General features: G+C 38.4%; 1 protein-coding gene across 1 annotated transcript; it reads left to right on the top strand.

Annotated features, from left to right (window-relative positions):
* Positions 1-368: 368 nt before the first annotated feature.
* LOC105040871 (uncharacterized) lies at positions 369-26,446 on the top strand. Its single transcript, XM_010917609.4, has 17 exons — positions 369-869; positions 1,662-1,751; positions 5,734-5,778; positions 6,015-6,069; positions 6,271-6,314; positions 6,444-6,674; positions 6,760-6,948; positions 7,282-7,550; positions 9,472-9,619; positions 9,727-9,774; positions 10,661-11,157; positions 11,252-11,927; positions 14,042-14,329; positions 18,168-18,923; positions 20,058-20,213; positions 24,296-25,234; positions 26,169-26,446. The coding sequence occupies exons 1-17, from the start codon at positions 426-428 to the stop codon at positions 26,208-26,210; spliced, it is 4,917 nt and encodes a 1,638-aa protein (XP_010915911.1). The 5' UTR covers positions 369-425; the 3' UTR covers positions 26,211-26,446.
* Positions 26,447-27,352: the final 906 nt, after the last annotated feature.

Below are 27,352 nucleotides of genomic sequence, written 5' to 3'. Positions count from 1 at the left end.
TAAATCAAGGGGAATACAAGTTTGGGGAGTTACAGATAGAAAGGTAATTGTGAAAGATTTTGTTTGGATGATTACAATTTCATAAACCAAATCTAATAGCCTCATTTATTTTTTCTAACAAAAATTTTGTTCACATTTTTCATATATAATATCAAAAATATAATCTTCACCAGAACTAAATGGAGCCAGGTGCACAACAATGGGAGCAGCTTACAACCTGCTCAAAGTCGGCAAAGTTACACACTTGGACCGACATTCCGGGCATCACGCATATCTGGCATGTTCACTGATCACCGCCCTCCATCCAGAGCGGACCCAAGAAAACCCAATCCTAAAATTTTCTGGCTTTCACCCTCGTGCCCCAACCGGCTCCTTCAAACCCCAAAAACCCTTAAAATTAGGGGCTGCTCCCATTATCACGCAGAATGCCGCAAATTTCCTCCAGCCTTAGGCTGCTCCTCCCCTCCACGTCCCCGCTCTCCAAGAATCCCTTCTCTCGCTTCTCCCTCGCCCCCTTTCTCTTCTCCAAGCCCAGAACTCCCCTCAAACGTCACTTCCCTCTCACCTCCGTGCTCTCCTATTCCGGTAGGAGGGGAAGAAGGGCTGGCGGCGGCGGCGGCGGCGTCCATAGGAGAGGCAGGAGTACTATCAGGGAAGAACGGGGCCGCCGCGGCGTGTTACCCCAGAGGAGAGGCAACAGTACGTTGAGGGAAGAAAGGGGTAGGGAGAGAGCGCCGGAGATGGAAGAGAAGGAAGGACTGGGATTCAACAAGAGGAGGGCGGAGGGGAGGGACAAAAGCGGCAAGCCCAAGACCCTCCAGCTCAAGATGCGGAAGCTGAATCCTGTCAACACCATTTGTTACGTTCAGGTGGGGATTGCTTCAATCTTTTCTTGTTCTTGGGATCTTCTTCTCGTGGGTTCTTGAAATCTTGGGAATCCGATTTTATAGTCTGTCCAAATTTCCTACTTTGAATCTCGTATCTTGTTAAAATTTAAGCAAAAGGAATTAAAAGATCAGATTTTGGTAAAAAGATTCAAAGATTTGGCTGGTTGATAATGATACGATATTGAAGAAAAAAGTATTAAAATGCTTCGATTCTGGTAAAGAGAAGATTCAAAATAGGCCTTAGATTTGTTTGTTATAATGATTTTGTAACACAGGTCTTTGTACAAAATTGAACATCTTAAATTTCTCCAGATCTCCAAATTCTTTAGTCTTAAATCCTTTTCTTGATCAAAAGTTCCAAAGGAAACATTTTTAAAGTCAGGGCTGCGAAATTTTCAGTGCCATGGGTTTTTCTTTCTGGCTTCTTCCGTTTTTCCCCTGTTTCTTTCTTTTTTACTTCCTATCTTTAAATCTTCTCAGACAGCATGTTCGAATGACTTGTTTGAGTTCTCTGCTTTTTATATTTGTCGTTGAAAATTTATTGATGTACCGGTTTCATGTTTTCGTCTATTCTTGCCCCGTGTCTAATATCATTTTGGGCCGGATTAGGACTTCCTTTTTGGTAGGCTACACTAAATTTCAAGATTGTATTCATGGTTTTGAAATTAGAGATCCTGTATTATAATCATTTTGTAGTTGATATGGTTTTAGATAATGCAGAATCATTTTACTGTGAATAGATTTATCTCCTTTGTTTTGGGTTTCGTTCTGCAGATATTGGGGACAGGAATGGACACACAGGACACCTCACCATCAGTTTTGCTGTTCTTTGATAAACAGAGATTTATTTTTAATGCTGGTGAGGTATGTTTGGCTAAAGTGAAACATCAACTCTTTTATTCCAGCCATCTTTACTTTTAGTTGCATTTCTTTAAAGTCCTCTTTGAAGAATGTAGATAAAGTGGGGTTTCATTATACAAGATCATTATAATTTTTACAATAAAAATTACATAATTTTTTCTAGAAATGCATTTTCAAGCAATCCAATATATTTATTGTCTCAGTGATTGGTGTAAAAAAGTTGCAACAAGACGTCAAATTTATGTTAAATTAATTGAGGTCGATTGATGATTCTAAGCATTCGGGGCTATTGTGGTTCTTAATTGATTGGGTTGCGGATAATTAATTGAGGTCTTTCTTGACTGGGTTTAACCTTGGGCTTTCTTGGTACCAATTGAGAAGGATGGAGGTATAACTCAGCCAAAAGAAAGGTGGTGATGCATGAGGTGATATTGGATTTGAGAGTTAAATCATGGAATTGGATATGGTATGATATATGACAAAATGAAGATACATTACTAGGTTCCTTTTCATGGACTAGCTGTTATTATTTTGTGAAATATTATCTTGATAGGAGCATGACCTTGGCTATGGGAGCTAAACAAATTGCAAGTGCAACTAGCATACAGAGACATCTTTGGTGAGTGTAGAAATGATGGCCATCTTCTCCTCAAGTATGCAGTAACTGCTTTTCAGTCTGTTGACCTGACAACCTAGTCTTTATTAGCATAATGGGATCACCTTAAGTTCCTCCCATCAGAAACACAAATTTGTTTTCCTTCATCAAAAAATGTAAAGCCCTTCCACCGTGATTCTTCCTTTCTCCTTTGACTAAGTTAAGCTTGCAGGTCATGCAATCAGGGAAACAAGTAAATTCCAAAGCTGACTAGGCCATTTAATCATCCAATAGAGATTCAATCTGACATCCCACCCTCGGGGTGTCCGACATAAATGACACACATGTGGCATGCATTGGCAGGTTTTAATCTGGCTCACATTATGTACATTGAGGCATGATGTGTGGTGGACACTATATTGGAGGGCCAAAAAAAACACAACAAGCACTACTACTACCCCACTGCAGTGGTTAATGGTCCAGGGTGGATATTCCATTGACATAATTGCAATACCATTGTTTTGTAGCGTAGCCCTTTTAACTAGCCAACCAATCCTTCCGAATCCATTGCTGTTCATCTTTATTGTCCACCCAACAATCATGGCAACTGAAGCTTGAATGCGATCAGATAAGTTGCGGTAGAAAGAATAGAGAAAGCAGAAATTAGTGCATTGCCCACTTTTCTTGTTCATAATGTATTTATTTGTGTCAATATGTATTCTTATGTGTGTTTACACAAATTGTACATACACAGAGACACACACATACATAGAAACAGAATCCTGGAGCAGTTCCCTGGTTTGGTCATCCATTATGTGAACAGGCTTAAAAGCAAGACTTGAGGTGGAGGTTGGGCTGTGGGTGGTGGAGTGGGGGGTGGGATTAACGGGTTTGGAATTCATCGCAGGCTTCATCACCAATTATATTTCAGGCAAATTAGGAATACCTTGTTTTCAAATTATATACCTATCAGGAGACCTTCAGTTGTAGTTGACATCTTTATTTTATAAATCACACATGTTCTTCATCATATCCACCATACCACTTGTAAAATTGGGTTTCTTGCTGCTATCATTCTGCTTACTGTCTTGAGTTTTAAGACAAACTTCTTTTATGTGCATTTTAGCTCTCATGCTGTGGATGTCTCTACTCCAGCATTATCATCCCAGGATGTCTGTATGAAGACATAATCACCTGTATCATGCTTTTCATTAGCTATTGGCTTGTCTCTTCTTCCACTCCTTGGGACTTGATTGTCTTCTCTAGTGCACTTGGCATTTATTGTTAACTCATCTGCTTTCTAGAGATTTATAGCATCTTCTGCCTACAGCATCTTTACTAGAGGTTGTCTTTACTGGCCAATCAGCATACCTCCCTAGAGATTGTCTTTGCTAGCCAAAGAACTTTGTTGCTAGCTTGTATCATCATCCCTTTGGCTTGGGTTCTTCATTGCTGGGCTCATCATATTAACAAATTCCCTTCGATATATGTGCTGCAGCTGAAAAATCTATACCTAGGTGGGTTCCATTCCATGTTGACTACCTATTTGCCTCATTTTTTTTTCTTGATGATGATATCTCAACTGGCTTATGCCCTAGGATTGTACTTATCGTTTCAAATGCATCATCTTGCATGTGAATGCTTCTAATGGCCTTGAATTCTCAAACATCCGCTTGCCTCGTCTTTCAAACTCCACCTCCAGTGACACTTAAGTTTTAACCTTGATTCTTGTCAGAACTTCCTGGGCTGTGAAGCATTGGGGATGGATAGCATAGTAGCTTATTTTATGCACAAAATCATTGTAATGTTGATATTTACAATATGTTCTCATATGCATAATCTTGCAAACCATATGACTGAATAGGCAAGAGCGAATAATGTATAAGAATTAGGCTTCTAGAATTTTTTGTGGGCTAAATCTGAAGATAAATTCTTTTCCTTTTTTTCATGATATTGTATGCAGAAGTACTGAAATGCATAATCTATCTTGAGATATTGATTACGGTCGACTTCTTAATAAAATGTCAAAGAGACATTTAGTTAGGGCCCGTCCCTCAGTGTGGTCAGTACTCCATACAATCGAGCAGCGAAGCTTACACTTGTTCACTTATTATGACAATTCACCAGGGCCTCTTTCCTTCCTTTTCTATTCACTCGTAGGGGTTCGGACCCCCACAAAGGGGGAGGGAGTTGACCGAACATTTCAACCATTGGGAGGAATTTCACCCACATCCAATCCCCAATTCTTGTTCACCCTGAATGAACATATCGGGTGAATTGTGATCTCATACAATGGTGTTGGGTTCGTTGAACTTCTTTTACCATAGAGAAATTAACATAGAGAGCGATTTTTACCTCCGTCCATCAAGAGTGCTTTACCTTAGCGCCAAAAGTGTTGCTTAATGACATTCCCTTTCTTCCTTCGAACTAGCCTACTTGATTGAACAAAGCTTCTTGCTAAAGAGTGTGCTTAGTAATAGCAAGCGGCAAGCATAGACACAACTCAAAGAAACGGCTCTTGCTTGAAGTCGTTACTTGAACTGCAAGGAGGGGGATGTTGAAGGTGGGGCTAGCTATTGGAGTGAAGTCGTAAAAAAGTTACCGTACTGAAAGGTGATGTGATGTTCACTAACAAGATATTGACTCTGCTGGAAACTAATTCTCAGACTCAGCCTGCCCTATTTGCATTTCAGTGGGTTGGTTTGGTATGAGAAACCTTCCTACAGTTCTCCTAGAACCTTAAGACTGGTTACTTTATGACCCCAACTGCCCAATGGCTTTAAAGTCCACGAAAGGTGTAATGATCTGGGCGCTGTCTTGGAGAGACTTATAAAGTTCTTGACAAGTCCCAAGTGGAGGAGATTAAGAGGTCACTAATGAATTCTTCCTTTATATGTCAAATGAAATCTACTCTTAAGTCATGCAGAAGGAAAGCCCAGCTGATCCAAAAGGGGCTACAAAGAGGGCAGACGAATGAATGGAATGATGAAAGAAGGTCGGTCGGTCTAAAGATTTTAAATAAGCCATTTAACATCTATGTGAAGGCAATCCCTAGGGAATTCCTATCGATTTGTGGTCCAATTCCCTGCGGGACTTTTTCCCTTCTCGACTAGATGAAGGAGATGTGAATTCCATTCAGGCAGGTTGCAAAAACAGGGCCTCATCTTATGTTGTCAGATAGAGTGATGATAGAATTTCTTCTACTGTGCAACAAGCCCGATATAAACCTTTGTAGGATTATGTTGCCGAGAAAACAACAATATTCAAAGGTTGAGAAAGGTGTGTTTGGCATTAGTGTTTGCAACTCAGAAATGGAGACAAACTATGTTGGAGAATACTATTCATCTACTGACATTTTCCCATTTTCTAACTGAATTTATCTGGTTTCAGGGGTTGCAGCGTTTCTGCACTGAGCACAAGATCAAGTTATCAAAGGTACGGGATCTCTGAGAGGTCAAATAATTTTACTTTTTTTCCATTTTTCTCCTTTTTTACTCTGTTTTAGTTATGTCACTTGGCCGTGGTTTATTTTTACCAACTTCTTTTCTTCTGTTTTATATTTCTTCGCATCCTCTTGTAATTACCAAGATGGTGCTGGACTTCCTGTGGTCATAGCCGTGGCTTTTTACATTTTCAGAACAAATTTTGATTGGGTTCTCCTCTTCTCTCAGATTGATCACATGTTTCTGACTCGAGTGTGCTCAGAAACTGCAGGTGGACTTCCAGGTAAGTGACTGTTTTACTTGGAATGGTAGTTAAATTTCTTTTTATGGGTTTAAAAGTGATTGAGGATATATGTAACTGAACATGTTGTGACTAAGAAGGCCAAGTAGAAGATGTCACCCTTTTAATCTCTGATTTCTAACTATTATTTATACCTTAAAATAGAAAATGCATAAACGATGGTTTGTTTTCACTTGTGTGTAGGTCTTCTGCTTACTTTAGCAGGTGTTGGAGAGGAAGGAATGTCGGTAAGTAATAGGATAGTTTTCCCCCCTTCTGCTTGAAAATTGATTCATTTTCATGTTCACATATAAATGCCTTTGACTTAACATATTTTTAGAATAACATATGGTGTTCTTTTGCTTTTTGTATTTTAGATCAATGTATGGGGTCCTTCTGATCTTAACTATTTAGTTGATGCAATGCGATCTTTCATCCCAAATGCTGCCATGGTTCACACACACAGCTTTGGAGTGACACCAGATGGTGGAGCTAACTTTTCTGGTCCAGAAGTTGGGAAATCCACAGATCCTATTGTTCTTATTGACGATGAAGTGGTTCGGATATCTGCTATTCCGTTGAGGCCAAGATCTTCAGAAAATACTGTGGTCAGTTCTAATGTTCCTAATTTTATTTGGTTGGTGAAGCGAACACAAGTCAGTTAACAGATTGGAATGTGCCCCATGTCTACAGAGCTTGGACGCTGAAACAAGATCAGCACTAAAGCCTGGTGAGATTGCTGTGATCTATGCATGCGAACTGCCAGAAATAAAGGGAAAATTTGACCCAGCTAAAGCTGCATCTCTTGGGTTGAGACCTGGACCAAAATATCGTGAACTGCAACTTGGGAACTCAGTCATGTCAGATCGCCTCAACATTATGGTCAGTCATTTGAATGTTTTAATCTTTTGAAAGCTTTCAGTTCAGCTTTTACTAAAGAAAATGGGCTTTTGGTTCCGTAAAACTTACATGAAGAACACTTGTCGTCTCACGTTTCCATATAGTAAATAGTATTATTTTTTTTCTCGATCTTGTTAATCCCTCTTATGAAAAACATATTGTCCTTAAGCCTTATTCTGTAGAAAATTGCCACTTCTTTCTAAATTTCTTGCAGCATTTGCTACTTCCACTTTTCAGTTGACCTATAATGAATTTCCAGGTCTAAGCATACATATAAGCATTGCAAAGTTTTGCTTGTTTGCCATGTTTTTGTAGGTTCATCCAAGTGATGTACTTGGGCCTTCATCCCCTGGTCCCATTGTACTTCTGGTGGACTGCCCTACACCGCTTCATATCTTTGAACTGCTGTCCATACAGTCTCTTAATCCTTATTACATGGATTCTGCTGATCGACCAAGAGAGATTTTGAAAACTGTAAATTGTATAATTCACCTGGGTCCAGCTTCCGTGACAAGGAGTGTAGATTATCAGAGGTGGATGAAAAAATTTGGTGGTGCACAACATATCATGGCAGGACATGAAATGTGAGATTTGCTTGATACTGGTTCTTTATGCTTATCAATTGTCAAAATATAGCGCAAACATCCAATTGTGAATTGCTTGTGCATATCTATCTTTATCAATTTCATATTAATGGTCTGGTTGGAAATAATAGATTGAGGATTGATGTGTGATAAGGGAGTAAGAATAGTCTAGTTTTATAGCCATAGACATAACCAAGAAGCCTTGTTCTATTTATATGCTGCGGGTTTTATAAATCTTTATTTGCCATTTATCCCTACTAAGGATTGCCTCAAGCATGACCAAATCCTTTCTACAATTTTCTTCGCCATGGTAGATTAGACCTTTCCATTTTTGCTAGCTCTTTGACATAAATTTGAGCATTACTTTTTCTACATGCAATCTCAAATCTTCATGGAACATGCCCATGCCAGCCCAAAAGTCTTTTGCAAAGGGTAGATATTAAGTAAAAGATGGATCTTGTATGAGTTCAAAGTGATAATGTTTGAAGGGGTTTCTATGCATGTTGAAGTCAAATCATAAGCATCTGTCTTTCCTTTTTTTAAATGTAGTTTTCCAACATCAAATCCAGCTGTCTACAGTTGAGTCTGATTCATGGTTTTCATATTGGTCAAGATATCACTTTGTAATGGGATTAGACACTCACCTATGCAACACACATATGTATATAATTACACAAATGTGTATTCATGCATGTATGCTTACATGTGTGTGTCTGTCTGCATGTATATGTATATAAAGTATCATCATATGGGCTAGTACATAGTGATAAATACTGAGATATTGGTGGATATGATGCAAATGTATTGGGTAAGGTGTAGTAGTCCTTTTTTTTTTTTTTTACTATCCTATAATGGGTTTTTTAATTTCTATACTAAATTTTAATTCAATGCCTAATTTGGTAGTTAATCTTTTTTTTTTTATTAACTATCTTGACCAATATGTCATTATCTTTGTTGTTATATATTGACCGATATATTGGAACCTTTTATTTTCTTTCAAATCCCTACGTTTCCATATTGGCTGATATAAACTGATATGTTTGTTCATTGCAAAATTAATCCCCACTGAGATGGCTGAGAAATTGGCCTGTAACAACCTTGGGTTGACCAATTTTGTACCACAGATGATGTAATGTCTAGTCATGTGCTGTCTTGCTGAATAATGCTAGAGTTGATGCATAAGGGGCACCAGCGATCTTCAGAAAAGGAAATGAAAAATAAACTGGAAAGGATTTCCAGCCATACCTCAGCAACTCAAGTTTCTGGTCTCAACTCCTTTTAATTATTTCTTAAAAAATGAGCAAAACATTTTTTTCTTTTTTTTTGGGGTTTGGGGGGGGGGGTGTGGGTGGGCATATGGAAACTGTATGAAGTATGTTTTCCACTATTATAGCTAAAGTTACTATAATGATCCATAAAGATTTGTTGCTCAACTAATGAATGGTATATACGTTAAATATGGATATCAATATGAAGGCCTATATGAAGTGGGGGTACAGCTCAGCATTCCTGGTATTATAGACAACTATAGCTTGAGAGATGATTTGTAAAATGGTTGGTAGAGAATTGGAGCTATATTTTAGCATTTTGACCAATGCAACACATACTGGGATATCATTTATTATATAATAAAGAAAAGGTGCATTTATTTTAAATTGATTTTTACACTTATAAGCATTTATTATTCATATTTTGACCTACTTATTTAGTTGAGAAATGCGAGGATGGTCTTATATTCAGGTAAATTTGCATATGATGACCATGTATAGCATTTGCAATGTTCTTAAGTCATCAAGTCTAGACATTAAAACATGTTAAATATTTTTTTAGTATTTGCATGGTTGTATTCTGACAGGCCCTTAAAATGGTCAATCATTTCTTGTTAGGTTCTTATTCTTAAGTTTCTTGACTTTCTCTGCAGAAGAAATATGGAAATGCCAATCCTAAAATCAAGTGCAAGAATTTCATCACGGCTTAGCTACTTGTGCCCTCAGTTCTTCCCTGCTTACAGATTTTGGTCTCTTCATCAGATCAATGACTTCTCTTTTGAGTCGAATGAATCATGTGAGGTTTGTTCAAAATGCTTAATAAAAGGCATAACTTTTCAGATCCAAGTTATTATTTGCTTTCAGGTTTCAATATTTTGAAATTTTGAATCAGTTGTTTTTCTTACCAGGATTCTTCGACTCTGTGTGAAAGCATTTCAGCTGAAAATCTTCTTAAGGTAAGAAATAGGCTGCTTCAATTTATATTGGTTAGCCAGATTTGTGGTTATGGATTGGTGCTATATGTAAAGTAGTACATGAGACATAGTGCAGGACTATCTGATCCATGTTTGCTGGATCCTGCAATAAAATTTATTTCGTACCACTGTTTCCTACATCATAACTGTTTTTGTGATGTGACTTCTCCATGATTTATGTTGGGTATTCATTAGTACCAATCGATCATGTAGTGAAAAATCTAGTTGACAATGTGAGATGTACTGCGCTGTTGCTTAAGATAAACAAGATATTATTTATCTACTATTTACATCAAGCAGCTTCCAGTTGCAGTCAGTCAGTCACCTGATGAACCAGTAGCTGTTGAATGGGATGTCTTATTTCAAACAGTTAGCTCCTTATCTTTTATTACTTAATTCTTCGTATCACATAAAAATTACTTTAATCGTTTATAACTGAAGGATGTTTTGATATCTGATTTTGCTCTGGATGTTTCTTTATCAGTTAAATAATTTATGAATTAAATACCATGGTAAAATGCAACGATAATGTACTATAAAAAGGTGACTACTGATGCCATAATTATGCAAAAAATAGCATGTGTACTTTCTTATATGTGCTTCTTCTCTATATAACAATTTGTTAAATGCTCCATATTTTACCAAACAAAAGTGCTTCATTATTTGAACTCAGATGCTTCTTTTGTCTCAAAATTTATCTTTCTTAGTTGTTCACTAATTTTCCGCTGTTAGAGTTTGATATTATAGTTTTCTTAGAACGATCAAGAATATTGCTGGAGAATGTAACAAGAATTCTGTTATGACCGTTGCCTGTAAAGGGTTAAAATTGTATGTTTGATGTTGTCCATCTTTTTGATTTGTTTTTCAGTTTCATTTGCGTCCTTACTCACAGCTGGGTTTGGACAGATCTGTTATTCCATGCTCGCTAAATTACGAAGAGATTGTGGATGAGCTTCTTTCAGAAATCCCTGAAATTGCAGATGTTTCAAAATGTATTAGTCGGTTTTGGCAGAAGAGTCCTTTAGAAGATAAGCTTATGATGCCTCGGAAGGATGAAAACATAATTATGATGGAAGAACCTTGGATGAATGAAAATTCCTTGATTCCAAATCAAGGGGCAGATGCATCTAAAAAGGACCTTCCTTGTTTAAGTGATGGTTGGACAGAGAAGCTTAAGCACAATCCTGATATTCCAGCTTGTTTGGAAAATGTGACAAGGGAGGACATGGAAATCATTCTTTTGGGTACAGGTTCATCACAGCCATCGAAGTATCGCAATGTCAGCTCAATTTTTGTTAATCTTTTCTCAAGAGGAAGTTTGCTTCTCGATTGTGGTGAAGGAACTTTGGCTCAGCTGAAAAGAAGGTTGTTTTATCTTTCAGCAAAAATGGTTGCTTGCAGATTTTCTCTTCTTCCTGGCTTTATAGACTAATACTATTGAATCTTTTTGACATTCCAGATTTGGTGTTAAAGGTGCTGATGATGCAGTCAAAAGTTTAAAATGTATTTGGATTTCTCATATTCATGCTGATCATCACACTGGTCTAGCCAGAATACTTGCCTTGCGGTATCAGTTGTTAAAGGGTGTACGCCATGAACCCTTACTTGTGATTGGGCCAAGACCACTGAAGAGATTTCTGGATGCATATTCTAGACTCGAAGATCTTGATATGCAGTTCCTGGATTGCAGGCACACTACAGAAGCTTCAATGGATGCTTTTCTTAACTCTAGTGATTCAGCAGAAGATTGCTCTTCCGAACATTCAGACAACAGGGTTAATGGGAGTGTGGGGGTTGAGACTGTTGCACCTGGTCAGTTGGAAACAAATTTATTTGCTCAGAGCAGTCGAATGCAAAGCTATTGGAAAAGACCTGGGAGTCCAGTTGATGCTGCCATGGCTCTGCCAGTTCTGATGAGATTGAAGGAAGTGCTCTCCGCAGCAGGTTTGGAAGCTTTATATAGTGTTCCTGTTGTACACTGCCCCCAGGCATTTGGTGTTATTTTAAAGGCTACTAAGAGGGTAAACAGTGTTGGAAAAGTTATTCCTGGCTGGAAGCTTGTATATTCTGGTGATACAAGGCCCTGCCAAGCTCTAATAGATGCCTCCCGTGATGCAACGGTGCTTGTACATGAGGTGAGTAGCATTGCGGTATTAGACGTTGTTGTTTGCCTACTTGTTGTAGTTGTCAAGGTTAACCTTGGAAACATGTACAGTTTCAATTCCTAGCAGAACTGAAACATACCATTTTAGGAATGAATGCACAGGGCAAACGACATAAAACATAGAAAAGATCATGAAGTTTTGAATTTGTAAAAACAGGAAAACATATCTGGGACTTCATAGAATTTAAGAATGAAAGCATGGAGCAAAGAGAAAAAAGGAAAGTCATGTAGATTTTAGTTTGTGGAAAAGAAGAAAAGATTTTTGAGACCATATATAAGATTAAGGGCCTGTTTTGATGAATGGGTTGAAAGTTCCATTGGATTCATAGATTGGACTAGTCAAGTTTGTTAGATAATATGCAAGCTGAGTTAGGCCTATATCCATAACTATTCAAGATTGGTTTATAGAATGAAAAAGAAAGACCTGGAGTGGGCTGTTCCTGTAACAGCGGCGTATCTTGTTCTATAGGAAAACCGGAACAGCTCTGTCCCATGGGATTTAGAACCTTGCTTAAAGGGCTTGCAAATGGAAGATGGTCAAGTTTCAAATCTTGATGGTGGCACGTTACGACCATATTGCTCACAAAGAAATGTGAAATTAAAACTGCAACTTGAGAAAATTTTGAGATCTCCATGGTTTTTGAGTTTCTTTCTACATGCAAATTTTATAATTTATTAAATCAATAAGTGTTGCAATTCATTAAGCTTTTAGACTTGCTTTCAGTTTTGGTTTGTTCCCTAGGTAGAGTTCCTGTTTTTGCAGTTTCTATGGTTTTTCTTTTGAGTTTTGGAGTTTCAGTCAAAAAAGTTGGAATAAATTCAAAAAAAAAAAGAAAATTGAGAGAAAAAAGTTAAAACAAGCTAATCCAAATTAATTGTTGTATTTTTGAGTTACTTAGGATCAGAAACTGTATAGTTTGTTGAATCATGCATCGTCCTTCTATATACAAACTTGAAACCTTGTAATTTACGGTGTTGTGTACATCTTAGCAACTTAATGTCTAATCATGATAAAATGCATACTATGCTTAGGTCTTCTGGTCATCCCAGATTTCCAGGATTCATGTCCAGTCTGTATTGGTGCATGTGTAGCTTCTTGTTCAACTTTCCATGCAATCTACCATCTCATCCATTGCAATGCAGCGTTATCTAAATCTCACATTTAGCTTTTTAAGAACTTGATATTGCTTGAATGCATAAAAGATTTCTGAAATCTTAAGGGACAATTTCTGGTTATTTGTACTTTTTACATGCTAAAATCTTCTTAGTTATCATGTCTCTTCTAAAGGGGACTGGAACTACTACACTAAAATCTCTTTTAGAACATGCCCAAACTGATGCTTCTTCTGCTACTGGTCTTTGAACCTAAAATGATGTCAATAGAGTTAAGAAGCATGCTGAACCAGGAAAATGCATAATATGCCACATTATCAGTTACCTTCTTGTTGCAACGTAAGCTTTGTCATGTATTTATACAACTCTCTTTTTAGTTTGCAAACTGTGGATGTTCTATCCTTTGTCATGGTATGGTGAACTATCTTGAACCGACATGGACTGACATAATCTTTTTAGGTTTTGTATACCCTTAACAGACATGGCCTGGGAAGTTAGCATGTCTTGGAGTGATTATAATCTCACCCTGAAGTTTCTAGATATAAGCAACAATATATTAATGAAAGAAACCAATGCATGAATTTTTTTTCATCATCATCATTATCATCAACATCATCTTCCATATTTCTTTGGTAAGAAACCACATCTAGGGGTCTGTTTGGGAAGGTCCCACTGGATCTGAAAAGAGGCTGGAGGGGAAGAGAGGGGAAGGGGTTGTGGGGCTGATCCGTGCCATATTTTTTTTTTTAAAAAAGGAAGACCTCTCTTTTTTCAGGAAAAAAAAATCCCCACTAGAATCGAGTTCAAGACTCTCTGCAGTTCTTTTTCTCCCTTTTCTCACTCCCTCCCTCCCTCTCCCTGATGCTTCATCTCTCTTCACTGCCAAATAGGCCCTAAGGGTTTCTCCCTCTTTGCCTTTTTTTTTTTATTTTTATTTTTTGTGTTGATAAGCTAACTTGACCTCCTTTGCAGGCAACATTTGAGGACAGTATGGGAGATGAAGCAATAGCAAGGAACCATAGCACAACAAGGGAGGCTGTTGGAGTGGGTACATCAGCAGATGCCTACCGCATCATCCTCACTCATTTTAGCCAGAGATATCCAAAAATCCCAGTTTTTGATGAGACCCACATGCACAAAACATGTATTGCTTTTGACCTAATGAGCGTTAATTTAGCAGATTTGCCTGTGCTTCCAAAGGTTCTTCCGTACCTCAAAGTCCTCTTTAGAAATGAAACTATAGTTGATGAATCTGATGATGTTCAGGAATATGTTTTGTACTAATAAATTAAATGAGGGTTCTGTATTTATTGTTTGGAAAATTTAATTTTCATGTTTTTATAATTTCTCCTGATAAGTCTGGCTGCAACTTTGCATTGTTTCTGCTGCTGTTGTAACTCAAAAGCTTGAATTTCCCATAATAATTGGATTTATTTATTTGATTAGTTAGAGCAGATTTGATAAAGGACTTGGTGATTCTTGAGTGCAAATATTGTGGAGTAAGAAGTTAATGTTGAATCATATAATTGTACGAAGATTCAGATCCCTGCACGACTTGCCAGCTTAGGAATTTTTATGCTCCCATGATTTGAGGAAATGAAGCAAGCTAATTACACACTGGATTTCATGAAGGTCTCATGTTTCATACCCTAGTGATCTTTTTCTTGGTGTTCTAACTGCTAAGGCATTCGTCATCTCTGCATCCCTTGGTGATCTTAGTTTTGCGTGCTGAGATATTGGTCATCTTTGCATTGAACTTGATATGCGTTGCTATATACAATAATCTTGCTGTGCGTTTTAACTTGAATGGGCGTGTTTTAACTTGAATGGGCAATAGACCTAGCTAACTTCGCTTGAAAAATTGTAGGTGCTGTCCGTTGGTACTGTCTCATAATTTTGTCCCTTGCTATTGCACTGGTTTCTTTCTTTCTGATTTATGTCGGATTGCTGGCTCTGACCCACTCTTCTGCTAATACTCATCATGGCTTTGGGCTTCGGTGGCCTTTTGGATGTTTAATTACTTTTTTGGTGTCTTTATGTTATGGGCACGTGGGATGTTGTGGTTGCTACGTGTCATGTGTGGAAGGATCATTTTATTAGGCATCAAATGTTTGGGCATGCTCGCATGTGTCTCTGTGGACTGTGTGCGTGCGAACATGGGTGCACGCCACACAGCATATAGCCGACAAGAAGTCAAGAATTTGACAGAGATCATCTGGAGTCGTCTCCCCATCTTTCTTTGTGGGTCTATGTTCCTTTGAGCTGCGGTGTCTCCACAAAACATCCTTCGTTTTTATTTCACCGTAACATGTATCTGTTTATTCTAGGATTATGGCACGGGGATTTTAAACTCTTGAAATCTTTAGAATATCGATTGGTTATTGATATCAGGGTGTTGATACAAGCTGAAGGTTGTTTTTTTATGATGGCCTGATGTCAAAATACCATTTAATATAGCGAAAAAAAGGGATTAGTCATCATTTTACGTGTTATGTATTACTTAATACTTAGTGATCAAAAAACCTGTAATAAGTCATTAAAAAGAAAAAAAAAACAGATTATATTGTTAATATTGTATCTATTATTCAGGATACATCAATTTCTATCAGTTACGATAAATGAATCATATTTCCAGTTCTCCACCTAGAAAAGAACCAAGGCAAGCTCTTGATTCTATTAGTAATTGTTTATAAGCAGTTGTGTTGTCTGTAACATTTACTTTCAAAGAAAATCTGCCAAATGTACCAAAAGAAATCCGTCCGGCAAGGCTCAGGACATTTGAGGACTATCAAATGTTCTTTGAATAGAGGAAAGTTAGAACAATCAGACCGATCTCTGAATAATCCATCCCCTACTGTAATTGTTTTCAAGAGCTCCAAATGTTGGTAATCAAGCCAAATATGCAGTATTGATCCACAAATATGCTTTTCTGCAGCATGACTTAACGATCAAATGTATGAATTGCATGACATGATACAGATAACAGTGATTTATGATCAAACATGAGTAGCGGTATCGAATCTATAATGTTCTTTCAGAAACACTCAGCAATCATTTTGGATGGCGTTTAACATGGTGCCCTGATGTTGATCGTGATATTCGTGAGATATCGTGTGCGAGCAAAAGATATTTTGGTGTATCGGATGGGTAACACGCATACGAGACAGCATAATTCAGCAGAAAAACAAGTGGCAGTAACTCAAAAATCTTTAAATTGTGAGTTGACAGTTCAACTCTAATTCTCCATCCAACAACACACAGGAGACGACCATGCATTCAAATATCCCTCCGTCATTGATTGAAGACTTAAACTCTCCTGTCCGTTTAATAAAATACCGATCCAACCAAAAACTCCCAGTATAATATCATAGTATTGTGTCATGCCCAATTCTGGTAATTGCTCTGATGAGAGTAGTTACTTGCCGTCCGCTTGTGCGGGAGAGCAGGGGCCTAGTGAAGAGAACGTGATGCACGAGGGACGGTGGTTGCATCTTTTAGGAGAAAGAAGGATGGAATAGAATTTTCTGCGATACTCAAAAAATTATAATAAGATTTTATGTATGTTTTGAGATATTCATCAAAAATAAATAATAATATGATATTTATTTAAATTATTTAAATATTTTTAAAATTTATTTATTTTTATTTTTTTAATATTTTAATGTGCACGTGTGGGGTCACTCATTTTTGGATGGACGAAGCATGCATAGCACCCCGTGGATCCATTCTCAAGAAGGATTCATCTTCTTTCTCGCGAATCACCATTGGATAGCGCAATAGAAGCTTTGCGAGCTGTGCAAGCTGATCATGCTTTCCGATCTGTGCGGGATGGGATCCAACGGTCGGCGTCGCAAAACAAGATAATCATTTTTCGCGCGAACGATACAACCCGAACCCGTATGTATGCGACTCACACAATTGGTGCCTCGGTCCGTCGGTCGGTGCCACAGGCATACTTTCTTCCTGTATGCCAATTTCTATTTCCATGCTTCTCCCAAAAAATATCACCTTTTCGTTCCTTCCGGTTTCCACCAGAGACCAAAATCTCTGGCCCTCTTCCTCTTCCGTCCTTCCGATCGATTAATTCCTCTCTTCTCTTTACGAGATCGAAATATTAGGGTTTTTCACCGGGGTTTTCCCTTGAATATCTTATAATTTTAACTTTAGGGTTGGTTTGTTGATATCGAGCTGCGATCCGGGATTTGGGGATCATACTATTGGAGTACTTCCGTCAAGATCGAATTATTGTTGTTATTATTATTATTATTATTATTATTATTATTATTGTAGTGGGGTGCTCGCGGTGCAGTGATAGCTCGTTTCTTTAGGGTCTCGAGTCGATTTGAGCGATTTGTTGCGATTTAATATTGGTACTTTTGATTATTGGATATGGATTCAAGCCGGAGAGCTGTGGAAGCGTACTGGAGATCTCGCATGGTTGATGGAGTGACGACGGACGAAGATAAGGTCGCCCCCGTCTACAAGTTAGAGGAGATCTGTGAGCTTCTGAGGACCTCTCCTGCGGGCATCGTCAAGGAGGTGTCGGATTATATTCTCAAACGGCTTGATCACAAGAGCCCCATCGTCAAGCAGAAGGTATAGATTTGATGTCATTCCTCTCTCATTAGTTTTGGTTGGAAAATCCTAATTTATATATGGTTGTAGTGAACGTCATATATTTGAAGATAAACATTCCAAATTCTAAAAGTTTATCTCGGGGTTGAACCAGAACAACCAAAAAAAAAAAAAAAAAGAATCTTGTTGCAATTCATGTCTTAGGTGGATACTTTGGAACTCTCATCATTGGTTCATAATAGCGAGAGTTTTAATAATTTAGTGATATGCACTCTATCATCCACTCATGCAACAGTTTGTCTTAATTGGCTGCAATTTTTGTACATTAAGACCGTCTTTTTCATTGTTCTGCAGCTATGTCACACAATTTTTAGGTATGCTACATTTATTGGCAAAATAATAAATCAGAAAATAGTAAACGATGCGTAACACACCCAGTATTTCTTTGAGGAAAGATGAGTCTGTTTGACGTTGGAAATTTATAATGATATTAGTTACTGATTCTGTTTATGTTCATCGCAAGGCATTACGGCTTATCAAATATGCGGTGGGAAAGTCAGGCAATGAGTTTCGGAGGGAAATGCAACGACATTCAGCAGCTATCCGACAGCTTTTTCATTATAAGGGCCAGTCGGATTCTCTGAAGGGAGATGCTCCAAATAAGGCTGTCCGTGACACTGCTCATGAGGCAAGCCAAGCTATCTTTGCTACTGATGACAACAAGGCAGCAGCACCAGTCGAAGGTCTTAACAAGCGCATCCAAGGCTTTGGTAATACAAATTTTGAGATGCCAACAGAAGATAAGAAGTCTTTTCTCAGTGAAGTGGTGGAACTTGGTAGTGCATCCATCAAGCAGGGATTAAACACCATTGTTGCTGCCCATGGGATACGGAAATTTGACGATGGGAGTTACAAGAGCCCAAATTTGCGGTGGTCTCTAACGACAGAAAGAGATAGCCTTGATAAATATGAAGGTGATGAGCACCACAGGGCAAGCTGGACATCATCTGGAGTCTCAAAAAATGTGGCTTCTGGAACATGGAGCTCAGATTCAAGAATGACCATAACAGGGACAGCAACACATGAGGATACTAGCTCAAGTCACTCAGGGGTTAAAAGTCGTGAGGAAAGGCTTTTGGAGACTATTGTCACTTCTGGAGGTGTTCGTCTGCACCCAACTCGTGATGCTCTTCAGGCTTTTCTTACTGAGGCATTGAAACTGGATGCAGTATCTATGAGTCATGCACTTGAGATGAAGCTCCAATCTCATTTGTGGCAGGTGTGCTGTCTTCATCCTTTGCTTGTCATAGTTTGCTTACTAAATATTGCATGATAAGTGCTGAATATATGTTTGTATGTACGTATGTATGATGGATGGATGGAGTCCTTTCATAGAGATCTGTCTTCAGTGTGGTGCGCTTCTGTGTCGATGGTTTCCTAGACCTACATTCTGACGTAACATTATTTTCTTTCCAGTGGTATTTAATATTTTATGATGATATAGTATCTCTATGTTAGGGATTTCAAATCTGGGTAGTGTAAATGAAAACCATCTTATGTATCAAATAGAAATATAGGATATGAAGCACACTTGATAGCTTGCCTTGTAATACTATTTTGGAGGGGTGCATGTTTTCTTGACTTCATTTACAAGAGCTTCTGATGGAATCTCACATTGTCTAACTCAGTTGAACAACATTGGATTTGGTTAGTCAGTTTGAGCAATCAAAGTAAATAATATAGAGTGATTTAAAATCCTCTATATCAACCTGCTCGAATCAAATCCACATTGTGCTGGCAAGGTTTCAGAGTGCATATGTTATGACTCTAATATTGAATTTTGAGAATTTGTGATTGCTACAGTGAGGGTGTACTCATGTCAGCACTTCAAAGCCAAGGTTAGAAAATTTATAGTTTGAATAAGATTATATTTCCTGTTCAACTGAAATGAGTTTTTGCTTGTTGGCTCTTTGCAGAGCATGCAAGAAACATTGCGTCAGGTTGTATTACAACTTAATTTATTGTATGTGCCATTTTTCACATCAAGCCTTCTGTTTCTTTTTTCATTGTAATTTTTTTTTTTTGTTGACCCTGCTTTATGAATCTATAGTCATATCCATTAGAATGATCAATGATCGAAACTGATCTGATTTTTACATAAATAAGTTGATTTCACAATAAATAATTCCCTTTATCGGTTCACTTCTGCATATCTGGCTCTTCTTGGCACATTAGAAATTTGGCATATGTTCAAAATATTTATAATAATGTAGAAAATGAGATGTCTATGCACAGTATGTTACTTGAATGTGAAAAGCCTCCTTTTCCTGCAGACATGCACATGCACAGAGATGAGTTCGTTTAGTAAAGAAAGATTTGCATGGGAGTTTTAAACTTAATTTGGTTTTGTCAGGTCCGGATGAAGGCTATCTGTGTACTGGAAGCAATTTTGAGGAAAACGGATGATGAGCATTGTTCTATTATAGCATCATATTTTAGTGAAAACAGAGATTCTGTAGTCAGATGTTCTGAGTTACCTCAAGTTTCTCTGAGGGAAAAGGTGATCAAGGTAAGCCACATTGTTATGCTTAATCATGTTTATTATCTGAAAGCAGAAATCCTCCCTGCCCATTTAAATGGTTTCCAGTTATTCATGTATCTCTTCGTCGCAGCTTCCATTAGAGGCTCTTACTTCCAAACTCATGCTTACTCAATTTCCTTCCATCTAGAAACTTGGTGCTCAAGAATCAAGGTTTTAAAAAGAGGGTCGGATTAAGATTTCCCCCTGGTTTTTAGAAACATATCTAGCAGTCCATCTTTATAAAATATATATGTTCTCTAGGTACTTGCATGAATTTAAAGTACATTTATGCACACCGATCCTGTTTTTATGCATAACCACTATGTTCTATTTAGTGAACCATTTTTTTTGTCCTCAAAACAATCTATCTCAAGGACATTCATTTTCTCAATTCAATGTATTTGCCTCTTAGACCTTAGGTTGCGTTTGGTAGCTGGCAATCTATTCAGATTGCTGGCAATTTAAAAGGGCCCCACCACATTACCATGTTTGGTATGCTTTTTGGGTTGGTAATTCGGATTACCAGGTAATCCAGATTATCTCCTATGAAGTAATCTGGATTATCAAGGGGAGGGGTGGCCATCCAGATTACCTCCCATGAGGTAATCTTGTAATAAATTTTTTTGACGAAATTGCCCTCCTCTCTTCCCCTCCCCGCGTGGCACCACATGCCTCCCCCCCAACCCGTGCCTCCCCCCTCAAACCCCCCAACTCCTTCGATGGCCCCTGCTGCCTTCGTGGTCCTTGCCGAAGGCAGCGCGACGGGCGGCCAGGGGGCAACGAAGCAGTGGCCAGGGCAGCACGGATGGCCAGGGGGCAGGGGGGTGGTGGCCAGGGCAACGCGGGCGGCTGGGGGGCCGGGGAGGGGTGGTAGCGTGACGGGCGGTCGGGGGGCTGAGGTGCGGTGGCCAGGGCAGCACGGGCGACCAAGGGGCCAGGGAGGGGTGGCAGTGCGATGGGTGGCCGGAGGGTTGGGGTGCGGTGGTCAGAGCAGTGCGGGCAGTCGGGGAGGGGTGGTAGCACGATGGGTGGTCAGGGGGCCAGGGTGTGGTGGCCAGGACAGCGCGGGAGGTTAGGGTGCGGTGCCGGAGGCACGAGAGGGGGCGCAGGGGGGTTGGGGTGTGGCATGTGAGGGAAGGAGAAGGAAAAAAAATAAAAAAATAATTAATAATAATAAAAATAATAATATAGGTATTAAAAAATAATAATTTTTTTTCATATAATAATTTTATTATTAAAAAATAAATAAATAGTTTAAAATTGTTAAACTAATAATTTGATTTAAGGGTATTTTAGAAATTTAATGTTACATTACCAGTAATATGATTATCATACCAAACATGTCAATCAAGATTGTCAGTAATTTTTTTTACAACATTACCTGTGTACCAAACACAGTAATCAACGTTACTGGCAATCTATCCAGATTGCAAGTAATCCAGATTACCACTGCCTGGCAATGCACCAAACGCAACCGTTTGGTTACACTTTTTGATTTTTAAAAAGTATTTTTTATTTTTTTTTGATTTTTGCTATTGAGTAAAAGTAGAAAAGCAAAAAGTATGTTTGGTAACTATATTGCTATGAAGCAAAAAGCAACATTTAGGGACGGCAGGTGAAGAGCTCGACAAGGAAGAAGGGTTCGAGAAGGGAAGGAGAAGAGGGTGGGGAGGTGAAGAGCTCGACGAGGGAGAAGGGTTCGGGCTTTTTACTCTTTGGTTTGGCGTTTTAGATATGGAGAAGCAAAAAAAGCAGAAAAGCAAGTTTTGGAAAGCAAAAAATTTTTGCTTTGCATATAAAGCAATTATTTTGATTTTTTTGATTTTTGATTTTTGATTTTTGCTTTTCATGGTGTTACCAAACATTGCTTTTTGATTTTTGCTTTTTAAAAATCAAAAAGCAAAAAAAGTACTTTTTTAATGGCTAACCAAATGCACCTTAAGATTATCACCTTTGACATGTTCTGGCAATTTAACCATGTCTCTGGTTATGGTGGGAATCACTTGTTTTATCCTTGCGAGTTTAGAATTTGGTTTCAGAGCTCATCATTATAATTAAACCCTGTGTGCTTTGGCCAGTTGGTATTCAACAATACTGCAAAGCATTGGTAAATCTGGAAACTTTATCAAAATACTTGAAACACCGTGAAAAATGAAGAAAATATTTCAAAAATTATGGATGTTTCAGCTTCAGATTGTATCATTTTTAATTTTTTGTTTTTTAAGAAAGGCGGATATGTATGCTACATATACAGCAATGGAAAGATAAACCAGCTTCAATTGTAACATTTAAAGGCCATCCCTCCAATACGATGGAATTTTAATTTATTGTTGTTACTATAAGTGGCCCTCTTGAAGCTGCACAAGAGCCAAAAAATTGTGTTTTTCCTTTTAGGCAACTCTTGCTCCTGTTGTTTTCTCTTGCATGTTCAAGATGAGTATTAAAAACATCATTATGTTAGTCACTCTTGTAAATGAGTTTTCTTAGGTGTTAGTGTACGCTTTCTCCAAGTTTTGAAGGATTACAATTTGTTGGCCAATGAAATGGTTTTTAATGGGAATCCTTGAGTCTCTAGACCAATGAACTTTGATATACTGATACCATTGTTTCCAGTTAGTTGTTTTTGTCGATTCCTTATTATATATGAAGCTTTATATTGCGTACGAATATAGGGCAAGAATCAAGCCTTAAAGGCTTACAGGAGGAACCCAATGTTTGAATGGCCTTGCATGATGAAGATGGTATTTTGGATTTGGTTGGTTAGTACCCAATCCCAGGCATTCCTGTTGTATGATAATCATTTTAAATCTTGTAATTAGGTTCAAGTAACTGTCAAGGTCCTAGGGCAGTCTGCACTTAGGATGCCATAAGTATGCCTGGTAGTCGTTTGTGGATATATACATAATACTAGCATGCATGATGCATGAGTATGCACATGTTAGCATGTATGAAATTGGAGCTGTCTTATTTGTGCTGAAGCGATGTGCCTAAGATCTGTTAGTGATTTTACTGAAAAAAGGTTGTTTATGTAGGGATTAGTCCTTGGCTCATTTTGTAAGAATGCTTATTTTATTCCATTTGAGGAAATATGACAATCAAACTAGAACATTGTTCTGCTGGTACCTGATGCTAGACAATTGATGTTAGCTTCTGTATTTCATGAATCATCTCCCCAACCTCCCCGGAAAAAAAAGGGCTTATGTTCACGGTCCAGTGAATTATTTGGAATGGGTCATTTAGTGACAGATAATAGGGAGAGATCTAAAATTGTCAAATTTCACTCAATATGGTTATACCTTTCATGAGGATCTCCCTGACTATTTAGAAAAACTGCTGCTGTCTGAGATCTTATGCATCCTTTTGTCATCATGTGAGCTACATTAAGTACAGCCAAATGCCGAGCAAGATAGTGGTATTCAGCTCTGTTATCTAATATTGGAATACACCTACTATGAAATTAATCTGAAGGCATACCTTCCAGTGAGGTGTTGACTTTGATAGGATGTTGACTTTAAGTTACAACTGTGAAAAGATTTATGCATATGCCATTAAACAAATTAACATAGAAGAGAGAGAGGGACTTTGATTGCAAAAAGGTTCACATTTATGCCATTCAACTCACACAGAGATAGGGGGAGAGAGGTAACCTGAATAACTTAAAATGCTGTCAAGTCAATTTTCAGCAATTCCGTTTATTGGGTTGGCCTGTGTTGCCCTCAGTGTTCTGCCCTCACTTGTTTCTTTACTGACACATCTCAATGGGCTCCACTCGCATCAGCTATGCTTGACATGAGGTCAAGATGGTGTCAGTTGGCCCTTTTTACGTAGCTCATTTGATCCCCCTTTAACTGTTTTTTTAGGTTTTCAATTTGGTTATTTTTAAAATAGCAAAAGAAGAGAGAACTTGTTTGGCAGCGAATTACTAGCTTTAGAGATATGTTATATGTAAGACAATCTTAGGTTGTAGGACTGGGTGGCTTGCTATCTTCACAGTATACAAACAATGTTCTGTATCTTCTGCTATCAGTTCTGCAATTCTGAGAGGTTGTAATTGTTTTTCTTTTTTTTAGGTCTTAAGTCTTCTAGATGGGGAGCAGACTAATGGAGCAAGGAATGCAGGGGAGCCATCAGATGCAAAAGTTGCGCCTGCACCTATAGTTCAGATGTCTGACCTAATTGATACAGGTGATCCAGATGATTATGGAAATGAAGCTTCCACTCAGAAGCAGGGGGATCAAAGCACTGGGAATCTAACATTGCCCACTCCTCTGGTTGATGATCTTTTTGAAGGTGACCTTATTTCTGGACTCAGTACCACTGGGGGTGAAAATGTGGATGATCCATTTGCAGATGTATCATTTCATGTCACTGAAGACAAGGAGCATGATGATCTTTTCTCTGGACTGACAGTTGATGATAAGAAATCCAATATTGAACTCAATTTACTTGCTGATAATGAGTCTGAATTGCTCGATGTTCTTGGTGTCAACTCTGGGCAGCTTCTGCAGGATACTGGAGCAGATAGAAGGAATGTGAATGATCTGATGGCTGGTTTGACTCTCAATGGAATGGCCCAAGATAACAAACAACCTGGACCCGCTGGAGCATCTGGAGGTGCCTTTCCAGGAGTGACTTTCTTAGATGGTAGTAGTCAAGCAGGCCAGCTGCCTACAAAAGGAGCATTTACTGGTATTCTTGGTTCAGACACCTTGTATGCTCAGGCGCCCATGCAGTATGGCATGCCTCCAAACATCATGTTTAATCCAGCTTTTGCTGCCCAGCCAATGAATTATGGCGCGATGGGATCTTTCATTGCTCAACAACAATTACTATTTCAAAACCTTAGCAATCTTGATTCCGGATTTGGGCATGTGGCTAGAAATGCCAATGGAGGATATTCTTCAGCCCTCCCTGATATCTTCCAGCTTTCAAATAATTCAGTTCAAAGCCATGGTCCGATCATGAACAGCTCGAAGAAAGAGGAGACTAAAGCTTTCGATTTTATATCGGTATGATTTTCCCATGTGTGTGCTTAAATCAAATATTGAAGATTCCATGTTCTAGGAAGTAACTGTGATTAATCGAGCGCTTCCATGTTAGATTTATTCTTCACCGCTGAAACTTTTGCGCACACGAGAGAATTATGATGCTCATACAGTCAAACTAGTATCAGACTAGCAGTTTCCAGCACATATTGGAAAATAAAAGGGTGAATACGTCATATTTTGTTGCATAAAGTTTTCTGGTCGATAACACAAGCACCTTTCTTTCATTCTTTCAGTAGGTTTTTTTCCACTGAGAACATGACAAATACCTGGCTGAATGTCAAGAGATTTAGTCATATAAGAAACCATGCGATATTAGCTTCAGTTAGCCAACCCAAAGGGTGGATGATTATGCTCATTAGCTTCAGTTTTCCCCAAATGGTTGGGGAAAGGGTGGATGATTATGCTCACTAGCTTCAGTTCTGCAGAGCTCCTGCAGCATGGAAAAACTTTCCTTGTCAAGTCTACATATATCATGTGGTCACAACTCATAATTTATGCAATTTGATCCATATGAACAATCTATGCAGCAAATCAATAAGCTAAATCCTAGGGATGAACATATAGACTGGCATCCTTATTAATTGGGTTTGATATGTGCCATGCACTTACTATAGAAGTACTGCTAATTTCAAATTTATTCTATATTCTTAAGCTTTCTTCCAGTTTCCAGCTCTAGTGTCATGCATCTCCTGATTGATCCTCATGTTTCTGCAAATGCTCATGTGGATCACATACATGTACGAGTACTTAAGTAATGCTCTTGCTGATCCCTTTGTTATTAGAATTCTGTTTATTAGTTGTACTCCAACTGATTTCATTGCTGGGCCATCCAATTCATCCTTGTGCATGGAAACAATATGATTGCGGTGCAATAATGCTTTTTCTCCTCTTGCAGGATCATATTGCAGCAGCCCGTGATTCAAAGAGAGTTCTTTGAAGCTTTTAACAGCACATGTTTTAAGTTGAGAGAGAGTCAAAAGGATCAAAACTGGTTCGGTGCTTAATAGAAGTGCCTCGAGTCATTCTTTATCAATAATGACATTTGTGCCTCAAGCTGCAGGAGTTATACTTCTCCTTACCAGTTTTCATAATGTGTTGTCAGGTATATAGTTGAAAATGCTCGGGTGTTGCAGATAGGATGGTTCCAGGTTGCTGTATTTAACTGTGAAACTTAGGCCATATGTGCAATTTGCTGTCTCCTTCAATAAATACTGTTTGGGGCTTGTTTGTCACTTATGTCAATCGTATCTTGTCTTATATAATTAGCATGTGGGTTCAATGAAACTGAGAAGTTTTCTTCTCTATTTATTGTTTATATGTCTTATTTTTCATGATTCAAACAGATCTTAGAGGACCATTAGATTCAACCTGAATTGCCCATCTTGTTGCCCCACTCTATGGTTTCTATGATGCTACGTAAAATTCTTCAGTGCTCCTGTTCCAAAAGGTCATCTTTATCCCGTTTCTCGCTCTTCTGCGTGGGATGTGATCATGGCGATGCTCTCAACCTCATCCCATGTGTATTGCACGAAGTGAAATCTATTATCCGTCTGAATAAGAGTGCAGTGGGTGCCAGCTGGTAGTATTTTGGGCCTATGGTCCTTGGCGTGGCAGCTTATGCTTTGACGACTCCTAGCTACTGCACGTATGAGTAGATTCTTTGTGCACCTCTTGCATATAGGAAATCCAAATTGGAGTGTGCCATTTTTTTTTGATCACATAGCTATTGTTTCTCGTTATATTTTTAATATCTATAGATTGATATTTTTATTTAAAAATTTTATATGATAAAAATATATCTGTTCAAAATTATGATATTCTTTCATACATAAAAAGTAAAGTTATTAAATCCAGTCCGGTCGGTTAGATCAGAAATCCAGTGATCCGGCTATGGGATCGGGCCGGTTGCTTAATTGAACTGGCTGTGTTTAAAACCCAGTGAAATTCGGACGAACCGATCGATTAGACCGCGAACTATTTAACCCGATAAAATTCGGTTGAGGCAAATCTGGTTAAATTACTGACTTACTGTTCAGCATTTATCTCCCGAAGTCCTGATCGTCTCTTGGGCTTCGACTT

The sequence above is a fragment of the Elaeis guineensis genome, chromosome 3 (assembly GCF_000442705.2).
Source record: "Elaeis guineensis isolate ETL-2024a chromosome 3, EG11, whole genome shotgun sequence".
Lineage (NCBI taxonomy): Eukaryota > Viridiplantae > Streptophyta > Magnoliopsida > Arecales > Arecaceae > Elaeis > Elaeis guineensis.
This window is presented reverse-complemented; position numbering and strand designations above follow the sequence as displayed.

Bases quoted from the DNA above. Each gene is read 5' to 3' on its own strand.
- LOC105040871 (XM_010917609.4), top strand. From the start codon at position 426: ATGCCGCAAATTTCCTCCAGCCTTAGGCTGCTCCTCCCCTCCACGTCC. The intron at 9,620-9,726 runs GTTTGTTCAAAA...TTTTCTTACCAG, and splicing joins AGTCGAATGAATCATGTGAG to GATTCTTCGACTCTGTGTGA. The intron at 14,330-18,167 runs GTTCAGGAATAT...GTTCATCGCAAG, and splicing joins TAGTTGATGAATCTGATGAT to GCATTACGGCTTATCAAATA.